General features: G+C 38.7%; 1 protein-coding gene across 2 annotated transcripts in view; it reads left to right on the top strand.

The window, feature by feature from the left end:
- LARGE1 (LARGE xylosyl- and glucuronyltransferase 1) overlaps positions 1-17,372 on the top strand; it is a 297,579-nt gene that overhangs the window by 264,369 nt on the left and 15,838 nt on the right. For both annotated transcript variants that reach the window (XM_062011860.1, XM_062011868.1), the window contains exons 12-13: positions 8,269-8,432; positions 12,833-13,111. In XM_062011860.1, the coding sequence (XP_061867844.1) occupies positions 8,269-8,432; positions 12,833-13,111 (443 nt within the window). The remainder of the gene's footprint in view (positions 1-8,268; positions 8,433-12,832; positions 13,112-17,372) is intronic.

The raw sequence follows: 17,372 nt of genomic DNA, 5'->3' as shown, positions 1-17,372 counted from the left end.
CAGCTGCAACATACAGTGCTGGTTTTGGATTCCAAAACATTACAGATGGGAATTAACAGAACAGATAGGGCTCTGAAAATGAGATGTTGAAGGCAAAGAAATACAGACTGGGGGAATTTTTCTGCTTATATTAAAATCTTTATAATTATGTCTATGTGTTCATATATGTTTCATCCTTTCCTTGAAATATTCATGCTGAAAGACCTTGTGTGTGCACAGGAGCCTGTCACATGCTTCTTGCCATAGAGAGGTATTTAAGTCCCTTTTATTCAATATGTGCTAAAATGAGATTACACAGAGCAGACTCTTCTCTGCAAATTGGTATTACAATCACCTCTTTGCCTTTTCTACAAATTCTGGATGAGAAATTCAGAATATAAACCAAATCCTCCTGTAAATACAGCCACTGACTCAAGTGGCCTTTGAAGCATGTCCTTAGTCACTCCATCCTACTTATTCCATTCTGTTTCCCTCTTCTCACTCCTTTATTATTTTGATGCAACACAAAGATTTTAGGGAAACCCACAAAGGCAAAGCTCACAGTAATCTCAAATTTTACCATTTCCTATTGGCTTTTAACATTTATGTCCAGCATTTCATTCTAAAGGACCTACTATAAAGCCTAAAATATTTCAACAAAATCTTCTGTACTAGCCTGTCTCTACAGTTAAGCAACAAGATAGATATTGTAAACCTGCCTTCAGCACACAGGCACAGAGTCAACCTTTTAGCATTCTCATAAAACTTCTTTGCTGCAGACAGCTTCTCATCAGGTACTCCTGCCAAAGCATTAAATCTGAAGGTTGAATGGGGTGTCCCCTATTCGTGAAGCCTGTGTCCTAATCCAAAGCCCACAGCAAGATCAGTGGGAAGTCTATCACTGATTTCACACAGTTTAAAAAAAAGCAGTAGATTCCCATTAGAGAGCACTTTTGAAAAACAGAGGAAATAATTCTCCACATATTTTTATGTTCAAATTTTCAATCCACCAATACAAAAAAAGAACAGTGTAAAAAATCTAATTCTCCTTTTGCTTAGGTGTATACTTACTTAGTAAATGTGGGTTTAATCTTTGGGTTGTTTTTTTTTTGTGCAAATCCAGAAGTTCTTAACATTAGCAAAAGGCTGTGCATGCCAGCTTATAATATCCACCAGAAGAGCAGGAGATTCTAGCAATGTACCACGTAGTATAAACTAATAAGTTTAGCAATTTTTAAGTATCTGGAAATAAAATGCAAAGGGAGATTCTACATCAGCATCAGGGTGCTCAATTTGTAAATCTTGAACTCTACTTTTTTGCACTCAGACTGATGCTTTGAGTAACCTGCAGAATTTCAGAATACCACTTCATTTGCAGGACCAAGACTTAAATTTAGTATTTTATCATGACAGTCTTACTCTAGTAATAGCAGATGGTACATGGCAGTTTTGAGGTGAAATCCTGATTTCTCCAGCTGTGTTGTTTCTATTATTGTAATTGTTATTTTATTAAAAGCTGAGCTGGTAGTCTGTCCTATTAGTTGCCTGAAAGTTGCCATTATAGTGGTTTCAACTGCTTATAATATTGCTTGATGGAGGATCATCTAGGATTTCTTTTTTTTTTTGTCATGTTGGTATACCTATTTTTATCTTGTTTCTCATGTTTTAAAAGTGAAACACGAGGCAAAGATTGGGGGTTTGCCCACACTGCAATTTCTAATGACTTCTTCATGGATACATTCCATACTTCAAAAAAATGAGTTTTGGGTCAGGGTCACATCTTTTACCAAGGTGGTGAAACTTAGTCAAATTATAAAGCTGAAAAATCATAGTTTACACATCATCAGTAGTGTTTTCTTTGACTTTCAGGAGGCTCAGATCTCTGGAAACACTTAAGAATATGTATGGATACATCTGACAAGATTATGTATATCCCAGTGACACAGCAGAGTTGAGTATGCTGAAGGCAGGGCACCTGGACAAAGACTGGCATTTTCTGAATGCTCCATGCCAGGTTCTGGCTGTATAGTAGAACTTCTTGTCCCTGATAAGGGTTCTTCATCCAGTGTGCAAAACGCAATCCACACACTGAGTCAAGATGTTTGCTTTTATTGCTGTTCTGCTGAATAGAGTGCTAGGCATCTAACAAGAGCCAGCACTCCTTCCTGAAAACGAGTAGGGTCTTACACACAGGGTAACAACACAGAAGGAAATTCAGAAGAAAAAACATGATCAGTTACTTGTGCTTGTTTAATGAACATCTCTCTGTGCATCTAACTCATTATATTAAGGTGGTCCCATATTTACACATAAGGTCTCCTTCCAGAGATACGGGGCTTAGTGTTGTAGTTATTTAAGATAACTTGGCTGTCATACCTTCATTCTGTCAGCTACCACTAAATTCTTGCTCAACCTTATGTCTTGGTATAGATCTTGCTTAAGGCAATAGTTGATCATATCATCGATCTTTAACAGTACCTAATTTGGGGACTTTTCATTCTCTCAAGAACTTTCTCATTGCTATGCTTTCACATTAGATCATTATGATTGCTTAATTTGTAAGTCTTTAACTCTACCCTTTTGCCCTCAAACTGTGAACAGGAACCTGCTCCTCTCTGTTCTGAGGAATATCCATTACCTTCACAGACAGTATGGAGGAGAAAAAAATTACATATAAAAGGGATGAAAGCTAGATCAAAGGCAGAAAGGAAAAAGGGAATTGAGACAGGTTCTAGAGAAAGAGCATTTGAAGCAGGAAGAAAAAAGGACTAGTGAGTGCCTTTAGGTATAGGGAGTTGGCAGATTACTTGAATAGGGACCACGAGACTAGAAACAGGTTGGGACTTACTTGGACTGTGGAACTTGCCACAGAAGAAGGAACAGGGCTAGGAACAATCTTGGGTAACAAAAGCAAGGAGAGCAACCTGTCAAGGCACTGTGCTGCAAGGGGTGTTTGGGAACAGCTCAGCCAAGAAGATTTATCAGGGACGGGGGAAAGGATGTGCAAAGCTCTACTAAGATCTGATATCTGCAACAAAGATCAAGGGAAATGGTACTTCATACATGAAGAATTATCTAAGATGTTATGCATGCCTAAAACTTTGATTCTTAATTGTGTTGGTTATTTGTAGTCAAGATAAGGCATTACTTCCATTTAGCAAGAGTGTTAGCTGCTTTTCATATGCTGCAGCAAAGGTCTTTTTTCAAGGTAGGCCTGCTCAGACTCTTTGTCCTTAGCACAGCTTTGTTTCACAGAAGGCTCTATTTGACCCATAGCAAATGTACAAAATTTTATGGTATGGGAGGAATAAAGGTTTAATTGACATGGGATTAGTCTGGCTTTTATTACTAACCATTGGAGAAGCCAGAAGTACTTTATGTAGGTCATCTTTAACAAGACTCAATGAATGCTTTTTCGTGTCTACATCATCATCTGCTTTGATTATGCCATGCTAAAGGAAACAGTTAATTCACACACTTTGAAACTGCTAAATATTGCCATCCAGATTACCTGCTGGTGGGAACTGGGACAGGTACAAAGGAGGAAATGAAACTGCTTCTGTTTATAACCAGATTATAGTTTCATCCCGGGCTGGTGTTAGTTTTCATCTCAGTGGCTAAGCCGAACTGATTTTGTGCTGTGAATCTTAACTGTGCACACCCAGGAGAACTTGAGAAGGGATGTCCTGAAAGTTAAAAATTTTCATCTAAGCTACTTGGTTCCCATTGTGGTGGTGATATTGAGTGAGTGACTTAAGCTTAGTGTTATCTCACTTCACCTGAAATGCTTGATGAGAGATGCCTATATTAGGGTTTTCATCACCTTCCCCAAGATCTAAACAGCCTCTAGACACAAAATACTGTTGTTGGGGTTTTTTAAATATTGCTAATCCCTAAGAAAATTACTCTGATCCTGGTTTTTGGATTTATGTCATCAGAGATTAAATCCTGCAGGTTTTGGTGGAAAGTAGATTGTTTCTGTGACACGGCAGTTAAAAATAAAAACAAAGCCCATCACAAATTTGCTCATAAATAAGGGACCAACCTAAGAAAGGGAGATTTATGAGCAGACTACCCAGTTCACTGGTGAAAGGTACATGTAGTGTGCCATGTATCATATGGGTCTACCATCTATCACACAGATAGAAGACAACACCTCATCTCATACAAATGTATTAGTCAGACAAGTAGAACTAGAATCATGGCAATTTATGGTAGAGTTGAATGCCTTCTGGTCTGCCTGTGCCTCTCACACCAGCTTAGCTTCAAAGACAACTTCTCCTGAGATCTGATGACCTGCCACAGCTGGTTACCCAGACAAGTAACTTAGCTTTTTCTTTTCTTTTCTTTTTTTTTTTTTTTTTTGTTTGGATATATTTGGGTCTATATTTTGGCATTGTGTATGTCGAGGCTGCCATTTTTGTTTATGAAACAAGTAACATCATGGTGCTCATGAAAGCATCACTCTTTCCCACTACAGTATTTCCTAAGAGAAATCTACCACATACAATCTGGAAAGAATACAATTTTCAGCTGTGAGAGTGTTTCCTAGAGGTGACATTTCCCACATGCTCAGTGGCAAGTAGCCTTAGCATTGAAAATCTTGTAGGAACAGTGAGTCTTATGCTAAGCAGGTACTCACTTATGAGAATACATGCTGTCACTCTAAGGTTGAGAAGTCTGTGCTGTATTAGGCAGATTGTTGTAAGTATACTGGAGAGGTCTGTAATGAGGTTGCTGTCTTTTTATCAAATCCCTCTGATATTAAGGTCCTTGTTTTGATGGTGCACTGTGTTTTAAGTAAGCATCAGTTTGCACAGATCTGTCAGCATTCCCATTATAAACTCATCTTTTCAAGAGAATATGTGGGAGCAAAGCTTAGACCAAGCAATAGAGCCATATAATACGCATGCTGTAGATAAGATTACGTCATTGGACAAATGTTATATGATCATTTAACTGAAAAATAATATAAAATAGCTCAGAAAGAGGTACATTTAGGGATATACGTGTGTCTGTCTTAGGCAATTCCCTGTCTTTGGAATGTTGTGCGTCATTAACATTCTGCATTTTAAATATGTGTGTATAAAATGGCAGATGACTGTGTGCAATATCTATTTATAGGTTGTATGCATCGCTTCATGCTGAAGAAGAAGCAGGCTTTATACGTGTTATGTGATACTGGGGCATATGTGTCTGACTGTATATATGAATGAAGGCAACAAAGAAAGTGAGAGAGGGAAAAGGGCTTTTCAACTGCGTAAAGCTGTGCAGCACCCAGCTGTTGACTGATAAACTGTCCATATCACATCGTTAGCTTCAGTAAAATGGCCTGTGAGCTTATGGCTTTGACACATCCAAATTCAGAGTGCCTAGCCTGTCCAGCGTTGCTTCCAGTATCAGATGAGTCTTCATATGGGTGATCACATGTGATTGCATTCCAGTACTTGTTACCTCACCATTGCAGGATATTCCCATCCTTAATGCTCATAGTGACAAAGCTACAGGCCAAATCTCAGCCTGTCCTGTGCTGGTTGTCTTACCTGAAGGAGAACACTTTTAATAAAGCTCTGTTTGCCCAGCCTGTAGAGCATGGCTCCTGGGGCTGCCTGGCAGTTTAGGCTCATGATATGAGCAGGCAAGGATTGCAAAGGATTCCTGCAAAGTGCTAAATGCAGTTGCATGTCTGATCCTGCCAAGTGATTAGTCAGGGCTCTCAGGTAGCATGTGCATGGGCTTACACCTGGCAGCCAGCCTGCATCTGAGTGGAGGATACTGGGAGCAGAGGCTGGGGGCGTCAGAGTAAACCATGCCCACAGTCCTTCTAGGTACTGCTCTTCTCCAAGGGGTATGGACACAGCCATCTCATCTCTTCTAATGAGTCCCAACAATACATACAGTACTGAGTATGAGTCATGGGAGGTGCCAGGGAGAGCCTCACTGACTATCAGTATAGCTGCAGGCTAAGAAGAAGTCTTGTCAGTGTAGAGAGAAAATCCCGACCCTATGAAATACAATCAAAAGAGCAAGATTTCCATTTCCCTGTATGAGAAAGAATCTTTCCCTGTTTGCTGCTCTCCTTCAGCTCTATCACCAATTTTGTGACTTGGGGAGTTTCACCACCAAAATACTCAAGCCTCTAAGAAGCTGTGCCTCCTCCTTTTCCCCCACCCAGGGCTTTGTGGTGCTCTAAGCCATACTTTAGCCCCAAACATTACACTTTAACTTACAAAGCATTTATATCCTCTTAGCTTGCAACCTGAATGTAATCTGATAATCATTCAGTGACTGTCTGGTTAGTAGCTACTGTGCAATTATAAACTTCTAGGTTATTTTTACATACAGCAGGATAGTAAGGTACCACGGAATTGTGCTTTGCTATTTTTTAACAATTTAAATTTCAGTCATCTCCTTGATAATTCTGTTAAGGTAGTACTAATGTCACTTTTCAGGGAAGAAACAACAGATTTCTTTCTAGTCATTGTAAATATTTGGTTTAATTCAAATCTTGTATGAATGTGATTTGGAAAATAAAGTTCAAACTCAGCTGAATGATAATTTGTTAAGCTGAATGAATGAGACTCCAGATATCTGTAAAAGAACTCCCGACTACTATTCCACCGAAAGAGATCTTGATTTCAATTGTTTTACCTGAGTAAAGATTTGTCAAGATTCAGTTTCTCATCTTTCTGAAAGCATTCTCTCTTCAGGGATGTTTTAAGGTCTATGCAGAACAATAGCACAGAAAAATGAAATCAAAAGAGATATTTCCATTATTCAAAAAAAAAAGATTATGGAGTGATGTACAGGAAAATATCAGGAATTATTCCATCAGCCTTCACAAAAAAGCATTCAGCTGTAAGCATTATTGTTGATAACAACCATTATGCTTATAGTTCCAAAAACAACAGCTCTTCTTCTTAACACAGTATTAGAATAAGAAATACTTACATTTTCTATTTTGTTTCTTGAAGATGGTGAAGCTGCTCCTTTAAATCATTCTGCACAGTACAAAAAGAAGATATTTTTAAATCTAAATGAATGTGTATAATTCAATAATCTTTTGCATGAAACAGTATGAAGTGCATGGTGTTTTTTATAGAAACTTGTAAAATTCCTATTAAAAAAATATATTTTTCTTATGTACCAGTAAATATGCAACTTCATTCTTCTTATAGGATGCTTTTAAGAAATCAAATACAAAAATCCAAAAATAACCTACATTTTAGAGCAATACTAAGGGAACTCTGTTTCATATATCAAAACCGCATATAATTTTCAACTTCATTACAATTTTTAGTACATATTACAGCAGGTATGACTGAGTTTTCCTTTTAAAAGAATGCATTTTAAACAACCTAGCTACAATTGTGGCTTTAAAACAATATAGTTCAGGGATGAAATTGGTCAGCTACACAGAAGTTTTGTCAGTTTTTTTCTTCCTCTTTTCCCCAGAGCTAAACTTTTCTTCTTTTAAAGCTACATGTCTAAGTGACTCGGGATTGGATTGCTTTGAGATGCCCATTTTGACTTTGAAGGGGCTTGGTTTCCAAGGGAGCAAAAAAAATAACACATTCTTTGCTAATCTGCCATCCTTTGGATTTCTCAAACTAAGTGTCTGAAAGAATAAATCCTGTTAAAAGTGTGGGCTTAATTCTGGCACCTCTGCAGTTGAAAGAATATTTTCATTGTGAAATTGAATTGGTGCAGATAGGTAAATCTCAGGAGATGGAATAAAGATCAGTTAAACATGGTACTTTTCCAGCTGTCTGTCCATGCTGCTAGCAGCAGTTACTCTTCTCCAGCAGGAACAGCAGAATGGGAATTGCTCAGTCCAGCACGTACAAGCTTAATCAGCTGATGAGTCTTGTCTACTGGAGCTGTACGTCCACGAGTAGTTTGAAACACTGCTTCTAATAAGGAATGACATTATGTATCATGTTGGAGCATTAATTCTGAACCTTGGTGATTATTAAACTTCTTTCATTGCTAGCCTGGATGTTGAAAATATATCATATAGACAGTATATGCAATATAGAGACCATAATACAATGGTCTCTCTGCATTACTTACTTACAAGTGCTTTGTTTCATCTCTTGACCAGTAACTTGCAGGAGTGAAGCTTAGGAAAATCCTGCTATTCTGTGTGTTACACTTCCACTCCTCATTGCATCATCCTGAAAGTTCCCAATGTCCTCCTTCTCTCTGGTTTGCTAAAATAATTATAAACAACGTATCTTTATAACAAGATACCACTGTTTATGATAAAGCACTGCTCTTCCCTTACAGCTCCAGAAACAGCTATCTGAGCTGGACGAGGATGACTTATGCTATGAATTCCGTCGAGAACGTTTCACCGTCCATCGCACTCATTTGTATTTTTTACATTATGAATACGAGCCTGCGTCAGACAACACCGATGTAACACTAGTGGCTCAACTTTCAATGGACAGGTAGGGAAAAAGGTCTTATTCATCTGGAAACGTGAGACGGTGTTTTCTTACAGAGTAATCCAACTATGCAATACACTGGGGAGAGAAAAAACTCACTTTGGTAGAAACTTAGATGTCATACTCTAAGACCTCATTTGAATTAAGAGCAACACATGTAGACGACACACATGCATCCAGACTTCAGCTCTGCAGGTCACACATGAGTGTCAGTAGAGTTCATGAGAGACTGAATGCCAGAACAATAGGGGTTGTTACTTGTCAGGATTATCAGGCATTATTAGTTTGTGGAGTTTTGAAGCAACTTAGAAAAAATGGGAGATGTTTGCAGCAGACTTAGGCAAGCAGTGTAGTTGACCAAATTTTTACACATATTTCTTCATTAGACAATGTTAGTTTTGCTTTCATTGCAGAAAACTTCAATTAGTGATTTTTCTTATACCTGAAAATCAAAATTAATGTTTTCAAATTGGGAAGTTGAAAATAAAGCTTTCCTTTTAATGTACTGGTATCATATAAGAAAAAATCTCCTTTTGAGAGGAGTCATTGCAATTTGACACAAATGTAGACTTTCAGAATAACAATTCTAATTTAACTCTATACAACTTTCAGTTCTAATGTAAACTGGAATTTAACTGATACTTCATTTGGGGAAAAAAAACCCCATTCCATGACAAGTTCCACCTGCACCTGTCTGATTCTGACCGTTGCAGTCAGTTGTTGTTTTTCAGAAGCTCTAAAAATACAGTCTGCATCAGCCAATTGTGTGAAATTTTGAATTATCAATCTCCTTTTTGCTCCTGTTCCTCAGTTTGAAATCAGTCCAAACTTTGTAGTTACTGCTATCAGAGTGGGTTACAAAAGAGTTCAAAACTCCTTGAATATTAGCCGGAAACTGATATTTCATTTAGCGGAGCACATACAGAATACAACATGACCCGTGAATACCACCACTGCTACATCAGTGGAAGGTTAGCAGTACTTCAGGAGAGCCAGAGGAATTCAGATCAAGAATACATTCACATACTGTTTTAAAAATAAACACGAATGAATGAGGGCTATTCTGTTTTGCCAGTGCCTCAGCATTGCATCCTGCACATTGTCTTATGATTTGCCCTGCACATCAGTGTATGTTCTATTGATTTTTAATTGAGGAAACATTTCTTAAATGTTCACAAGCCTTTGAGTAAAAAACTAAAGAAATAAATTAAGCCAGACCCTGAGCGAGTGCTACAGTAAATTAGTAAAGCTGGTATGTGCACATGGTGTATTTTCCCCCCAGAATTTAATTCAAAAGAATGAGCTGAGACTCAGTGCTGATTCACTGGCACTGATGCGGAGTCTGAGCATCTGTTTCCCTTTCTGGATCCTCACTGGGGCACATGTTCTTATTGATAGACAGAACCACACATTTTTATTCAGGAAGAACAGCCCTCCTGATACTGTGCACGAAAAAATCTTCCCTACTTTGTTGGTGTGTTGCTATAAATTATTGATTTGAGTTGGAAGTACTTTCTTTCAGCTAAAATCAATAAATAATATCATACCAAAGAAGTGTTTAGCTGCTTTGTTTTCTTTCACATCCTTCAGTTAGTACCTCTTTTTTTTTTTTGTATCTTCTTTAAAGCACTTCTATTAAAGCGTAGCTGTTGAAATTTAAGAAGAGTGGCTCAGATGTAAGGTGACATGCACATAAACACTGCTATATACCACCTTCCTGCTTCGTTCTTTCAAATGATCATCCAAGATCAAGAAAGGCAAAAAAGCAACTCCTGGTGTCTCCAATTATAGTCTTGTTGGAGATGAGACTGATATGACTATCATGACAAGCTTGGGTTTGCCTGTACTGTAGGCTTGGGGAATGGAAGAGGGAGATGCAGTTTAAGAGGTAACATTAATGTCTTTAGATAGAAGCTTTGAGACACACTTTGTTCAGCATTGCTCTCTATTGTTTAATTGTCACCTTTTATACTGATGTGACATTTTCTTGGATAACTTCGTTGCATCACTGTCATTTTCATGCATGTGTTTTGGCTAGACAGCCTTTTTAAAGGCAGGGGTTCAGAAATTACAGTGGGAGTTAAATGTGAGAACAGGATGTGGACAAGGAAGGACACAATTAGCATTACAGGGCTTGAAGTCTGGGTGAGAATGATTTGTAAATTTGTTGAGTAGTCTTGAAAAGAAAAGTGAAACCAGGGAATCTCATAAAACTGTTGAATTTAAGCAAAAATCACTTGATTGAAATGGACCTTTGAAAAATTTACAAACTAAATTATGACCTCATTATTATGCAGTACAGCAGTACATTTATTTTCTCCAGAGTCCTTGAGAGAATGCATTCTTCGAGACTGCTAACCAAACCTAAGTAACTCGATCATGCTGTGCTTAGAAGCTTGTAATTCTAAGTGTTCTAGTCAGAGGAGACTATTGTAACAACCTACAAAGAGCATATTACGGAGCATCACCCAGCTGTCCGTGTTTTAAACTCGTGGAAGTGGAGGCTGTCAATGAGAACGATGCAACAAAATGGAGTATTCTGAAGGGCACTAAGCTGTCCAGCTGGAAATTTATACCAGCAAAACCCAGTTCCCACTTGACTGTTGTGAGAAGCATTGCAGGCAGTATCAGGTGTGGCATTTAAATAGGTTACATATGCCATTTGTCTGCTGTGTGAAGTCCTTGAAAGGCATTTTGCTGCATTTCTTGCTAGGTAAATACTCAATTTTTAAAAGGCAGCCCTAAATGTGAGTGTTGATGAGTTGGAGTCTCCTGATTAATAGGCTTCCACTGTGTTGGAAACAGGAAAAAGAAAAAAAAAAGTATTTTTTTTCTGTTTGTTATTTGTACAATCAAAAGCCTAAAGCCTTCACACACTTTTTAGATCATTTTTTATCGACTTGTGTTTCTAAATCAGCTGTATGTTTCAGGCTGATAACAACCTTTGTTTCAATAACAGATAAAAAGAAAATAATATACCAGGTATAGACTAGTAAAAGTCTATATCTCATGTCTAACAAAAAATTATTATATCATCTTGGATGTCATCACAATCATTCAGAAATGCAGAAAAAAGCTATTAATGTTAAATCAGAATGTGTGTTTGCTGGTATATCGTTCCTGTCTGCTGCAAAGCTTAGGGGGATAGTAGGAGGGGGAAATTATTTTCTCTGATTACATTGATGCAGAAAACTTTGTTTGTGTTCAGTATAAATATTAATAGGAAAAATCTAGTAATGTGGATTTGGAAGGGAGAGAAGATAATCATGTTGCATAGCCTGTTCTTCCTAATTTTTAGTAGAATATCTGGCTAGGCTGCATAGGTTCATTTCCCTTTGCATTAACTCAAGAGGCTTTGTAATCAGTCCTTGTTGTATTTTTGGGTGGCATCTCTTAATCTCTAGGCAGTTCTCTATAAATTACCCAAAGTGCTTAAATGATTTTGGCCAGACTGAGTTTGATTCATGTTTGTGTATGAGACCTTTCATTGTCGTTTTCATCAATAGTATTGTAACTGCTGGAAGTTTTAAAAACACACATTGTTACAGCCTGGTTTAAGAATTATTTAATGAGACTGGAGATCCTGCTAAAACATACACAAATTAGTACTTCGGTTGATGGGTTTGTGTGAAATGTTCTTTCTATATTCCACAGCACAGTCATGTATCTCCTTCCCTACATGTAGTATATCCCATTTCTATCGATATGTCGTCCTTTTGCCCTTTCCCTGACAGTGAGTTTTCTTCTAGTCAATGCAGGTGTTCATAGAAGTCAGTGTTCTCTTGGCCTGTGACTTTTAACAGTTTTAAGGTCTGACTAACTGCTTTGCAAACATTTGGGGAAGGTTTTCCTAAGCAGGCAGTAAAAAAAAATCTGTGGTTCTGTATGCCTTTGTCCTCCACAAGCTTCTTGAAGAGCACTGTAGTATGTTAGCATGTGAGAATAACTTCACCTGGAGTGTGAACTAGACACTATTTAAGATTACAAAACCCCTATCCTGTAAGCAGATCCCTACAAATACTCGAAGCTCCCATCAAATGAAGTCACATCATCCATGTGGGGTTTTTCTGCAGCTTTAGGTAGGAAGGATGGTGTTGATTTCACCTAGCTTTAGGTATGTTGAGTTGTGGGTGTATATATCTGATCTAGGGCTGTCTTAGGCTTCCTTGCATTCAGTGGAGAGAAGCAGGGATATCTAGAATGCAGTCCATCTGTCCAGAAGGAGACATCAACTTAGATAAGATGAATTGTGCTGTAGAAATATTTATTGCTTTCCACAGCATATAAAGTGACCCCAATCTGTCTCACTTAGAGACAGATATCTACATTTGATCAGATGAACCCAGGCAAGAAGCTGAAGACAGGGAGACAGCATTTTCTTATTCTCACCCTTCCTCTTTCAGGCTCCAGATGCTTGAAGCCATCTGCAAACACTGGGAAGGTCCAATCAGCCTGGCACTCTATCTGTCTGATGCAGAAGCCCAGCAATTCCTACGCTACGCCCAGGGCTCAGAAGTACTCATGAGCCGCCACAACGTCGGCTACCATATCGTGTACAAGGAGGGCCAGTTCTATCCTGTGAATCTGCTAAGGAATGTGGCCATGAAGCATATCAGCACACCATACATGTTTCTGTCTGACATTGACTTCTTGCCCATGTATGGACTCTACGAGTACCTCAGGTAAACGGACAGTGAAGGGATTCCCACTGTCACCCGTGTTTTCAGCACCTCCACATCCCACTTGACTCACATATTCCCAAAATGATGCAGTTTGAACAGATCTGGAAAAAGCAGTTTACAGATGTTTAAGGTGTGACAATGCCCATGAAGGTACAAGAGTTTTTAGGGTAGAGGAAGAGGCTGTAACTGGAATTAAAGCAATACAGTTATGAAAGAAAAGCCTCAGGTCTAAATGTGAGCCCTGTTAGATATCAGAATAATTCCCTCAGAGCCACAGAAGAATCAATTTTAAAATGGAACTGGACTAAGTATTATCAAATGCACAAGAACATCCTGAATTAGCAGAGATGTGAGCTGGACAATTTCCCTAAACATCCCTGGTTCTTAATGTCAGTGACAGAAAAAACATGCAAAGCATTACTGAACTTGTTCCTGTGACACACTCTTAATCCAGCTCCATATCTTGAAAAGAGTGTGATAGTCTAACCAGCTCAAATATGACTGCAACGCCAGCACCTGTCAAGGCAAAATTATTAGCATATGGAAACTGGGAAGAGTAACCTCAGCGTGTGTTGTATCATAATGAATGTGAGCAGATTGGGCTGAGCAAACTGCAGCCCTGTGATCCGTTAAGTGTGGGGCTTTTTTGCTGATGACCTTTTTCCCCTGCAGAGGCTGGTCATCTGAGGCCAAAGCATAGAGCAAGGAGGACACCCTGTGGCCACAGAGAAGGATTTCAAGACTTTGGTCCTGACCAGTTTTGGTTTTCATCTCTGTGCTAGTTTGGTAAAAGTTGATCAGACTGTTCTAGTGAGGCGTTGCCTGTAGATGATGCATTTCTCTCTGCAGACTCAGAGTTTCGGAGTGTAAAGGGAAATACACCTTCCAGTAGTGTAATCTCATGAAGGAATTCGTTTGTTTCAGACATAACAACTCAGTCAGTGTCATCTCACTTCTCTCTCATGTACAGAATTGACTCATTCAATTTCTGTGTCCTCATACAGGCCCAAATTCACTATTCAGAGAGACAGAACACCTTTTTAATGAGGAGAGGCTGAAAGAGTTGAGATTATTTAGCCTGGAGAAGCGAAGGCTCCAGGGAAACTCTGTTGCAGCCTTTCAGTACTTAAAGGAGCTTATAAGAAAGATGGGAACAAAGTTTTTAGCAAATCTTGTTGCAACAGGACAAGGAATAATGACTTTAAACTAAAAGAGGGTAGATTTAGACTAGATATAAGGAAAACATTGTTTACAGTGCAAGTGGTGAGGCATGGGAATGGGCTGCCTAGAAAAGTGGTAGGTGTGCCATCCCTGGAAACATTCAAGGTCGGGTTGAATGGGGCTTTGAGCAATCCAATCTAGTTGCAGATCTCCTTGCTCATCGGAGAGGGTTTGAACCAGATGACATTTAAAGGTCCTTTCTAACCCAAACTATTCTACAATACTCTGGATTTTGGGACACTGAATTTTAATAATATCATTGAAGTTTTATTGCACCGTGTCAGATCATTTCCCATTTATTTTATGGATTTTTCTTTTTGACTTGTGCTATGAGAACTCAGAAATAATTCTGTCCCTTGCACACGGTAGCCGTCTCAAGATAGAACTAACAACAGTTGTTAACGTCTCTGTTCTTTGTCATTAGTGTTGCATACTGTTAGATTTCTTCAGATAGATTCTGGGCACAGTAAGGATAGCAGCTGTTCATAGTGGTATGTACTATTAAAAAAGCAACTTTTTCTCCATGCTACTTCACAGTGTACTTATGGGAGCCAGCATTGAAAGGAAAAGGAGAGGAGAGAAGACAGAGGGATGTACTACAATATACTTGAGATATTACAATCATAGAAATAATTCTCGTATAGTGATAATCTGTTATAGAATTAAATGCACAGTGATGCCGCCTATTGGTGCTGTTTTAGAACAAAAAAAAACCAAGATTCACATGAAAGCCATTGCATCTGAGACCCTATGTTACTCTTACCAGCTTTTCCTGAGGCCTGTACCATCTTGTCTCTGACCATGAGGCCTGGCCTGGGAATATCAAAGTTGCTAATCTACCACTACCAGCTCTTTAAGAAGAGATTGGATTTTTTTGTCTGAGGACTAGAGGCTTTTGCTGCTTTTCCAATAATCATTTTTGTGGGCAAAATAGCAGGGAGATGCAGTGAGACTATTTTATAAATACGGATACCCTGTATTTTTCTGCATTGACTGTTCCCACCGCCTCTGCAAGTAGCTGATTAGTGCTATCTATCTGAATAGCAGCGATTGTTTGTTAGAGAGACGTACAAACATTTTCATTTCTTTAGATAAAACAGCCATAAGCAAATAGTGTGGTGTTTCAGGCATTGCTTTGCACAGGATGAGCCAGGCAAGTCCCTCTTAACGCTGATTTATGTTTATTGTGTCTCTACAGACTATATTCTCAGAAAGAAAAGAATTTTGAAAAATAATTTCAACATATTTTGAAGATGTTTTATGTGATGGGTTACAGCCAGTTTGAAGGAGAACCTGATAGAGCTGATGGGGCTGATGCTTTCCTGTCCCTCTAGATATCTGTTGCTAGCACTTAGACATGTGCCAACTGAGCTTTTTCACAGCTGCCAAATAGGAGCATTTCAGTGCTTTAAATCTCCATCAGCCCCCCTTTTTGAACTACCTTACCCTTCCATGAAGTGCAAAAGGAAAGAAACATTTAAAGATTTCCTGTTTACTCAGATGCTTTCATGGTCTCTGCTGAGTCAAAGTCTTTTCCCACCTTGCCTCGTTAGTGACTGAGGTCACCTTATCTTTGCCACAAAGGTAAAGGCTCTTTCTGCTTGCTACAAGTAAGGTGTGTGGGTCATCGTAAAGGTTCTTCTAACATAAAATAACTAGACAGGCTGCTTAGCTGCAGTTGTCACAGCTAACGTTAAAGTTGTTTCCTAACACAATTGTGTAAAATAGACCCTTTGCTTCAGTGACACATTTAGCATGAATTGGGACTTGGCATCCAGTCCCTCTATACAAGTTTTATACCTGCCCTCTGCAACACAAGTTGTCAAGTATTTCTGGTCGTTCCTCAGCACTTCAACAAGACACACATTTCATGTTATGACTACTGTATTTTATTTGTTGGATGCCCTTGTAGGCTATGCATTCATCACTTTTACAGAGAGGAAGAACGTTCTGATGAATTCAGCGGTAGACTGACAGCTCTCCAGTGGACTGACAGCTCTCCAGTTCTTACAACAAACTCTGTGCTAGCCATATTCATTGATGTCAAGCTAAACAATTACTGAGTGCTGATGGTGGAGGCTAATTTGAATGAAAGGACTCTCTGTTCCGCCCTCCCCACTCCCCCCACCCCCCTGAATTTAGTGCTTTAGGATTTGCTTGCTAGCCTTTCTGTGTCTCAGCTTTTCTATCCTCCAAAAATGAGAATGATTCTTCTGTCTGCCCACATGAGAATGAGAATTCTGTGTTAATTTTTGAAAGACACTATGGAGATTAAAAGATTGATATCAACAGGCTGGCATTCAATCTGTGAGAAGACTCCTGTAATTTAAGATTCATTTATTCTATGCTTTCCAAAAAATATTGTTGATTGACAGATTTAGAAATTTTACATAACTTTCATTGTATCAGAATAACATACACCAGGTCTGAAGACAAAGATGCCTGGTAAACAGTTTCCTGAACACTAGCAAAGAGAAAGATCTTCACAAAATCATATATCTTTGTTTTGGGGTTTGGGGAAAAAAGACAGGTAAAGGAAAATAGATACTAAATATATGTTAATATATCCAAAAGCCAACCTTCATTAAATAGTTTATCCAGTACTAGTTTACAAAATAACCAATTGTATTTATATTCCACATACCTTGAAACACCAGCAGTGAAAATCTTCCAAGTATCACAGAACCAGTCAAACAACAAATGGTACCTCCACTCAAAACAGAAAAAAAGTCACCCAACAGAAAAGGAAAAGTAGACTTGCTTCCAGCAGAAAGAGGTTAGATTTTCAGCTGTTAGACCAGCTTGACCGTCAGTCAAGTTATTGGGAGGGAATAGAAAATGATTTTTTCTCTACCAAATCCTCCTTGCCACTGTCACAATTTACATGGCCTCTGTTGCCCTTTGTCACTCAGGTTCAACACCTAAATGTCAGCACTGATTCCTTCTTCCTGTTACATTAGCCCTTTATCTCACCTGGTCCGTATCTAAGACAGAGTATTCTGCTCAGAGGTCAGTGCTGCTGGACTGCCTCACTGAGTTT

The sequence above is a fragment of the Colius striatus genome, chromosome 1, assembly GCF_028858725.1.
Source record: "Colius striatus isolate bColStr4 chromosome 1, bColStr4.1.hap1, whole genome shotgun sequence".
NCBI classification, from domain to species: Eukaryota; Metazoa; Chordata; class Aves; order Coliiformes; family Coliidae; genus Colius; species Colius striatus.
Note: the sequence above shows the minus strand (reverse complement) of the source record. Positions and strands in the feature narration are given on the sequence as shown.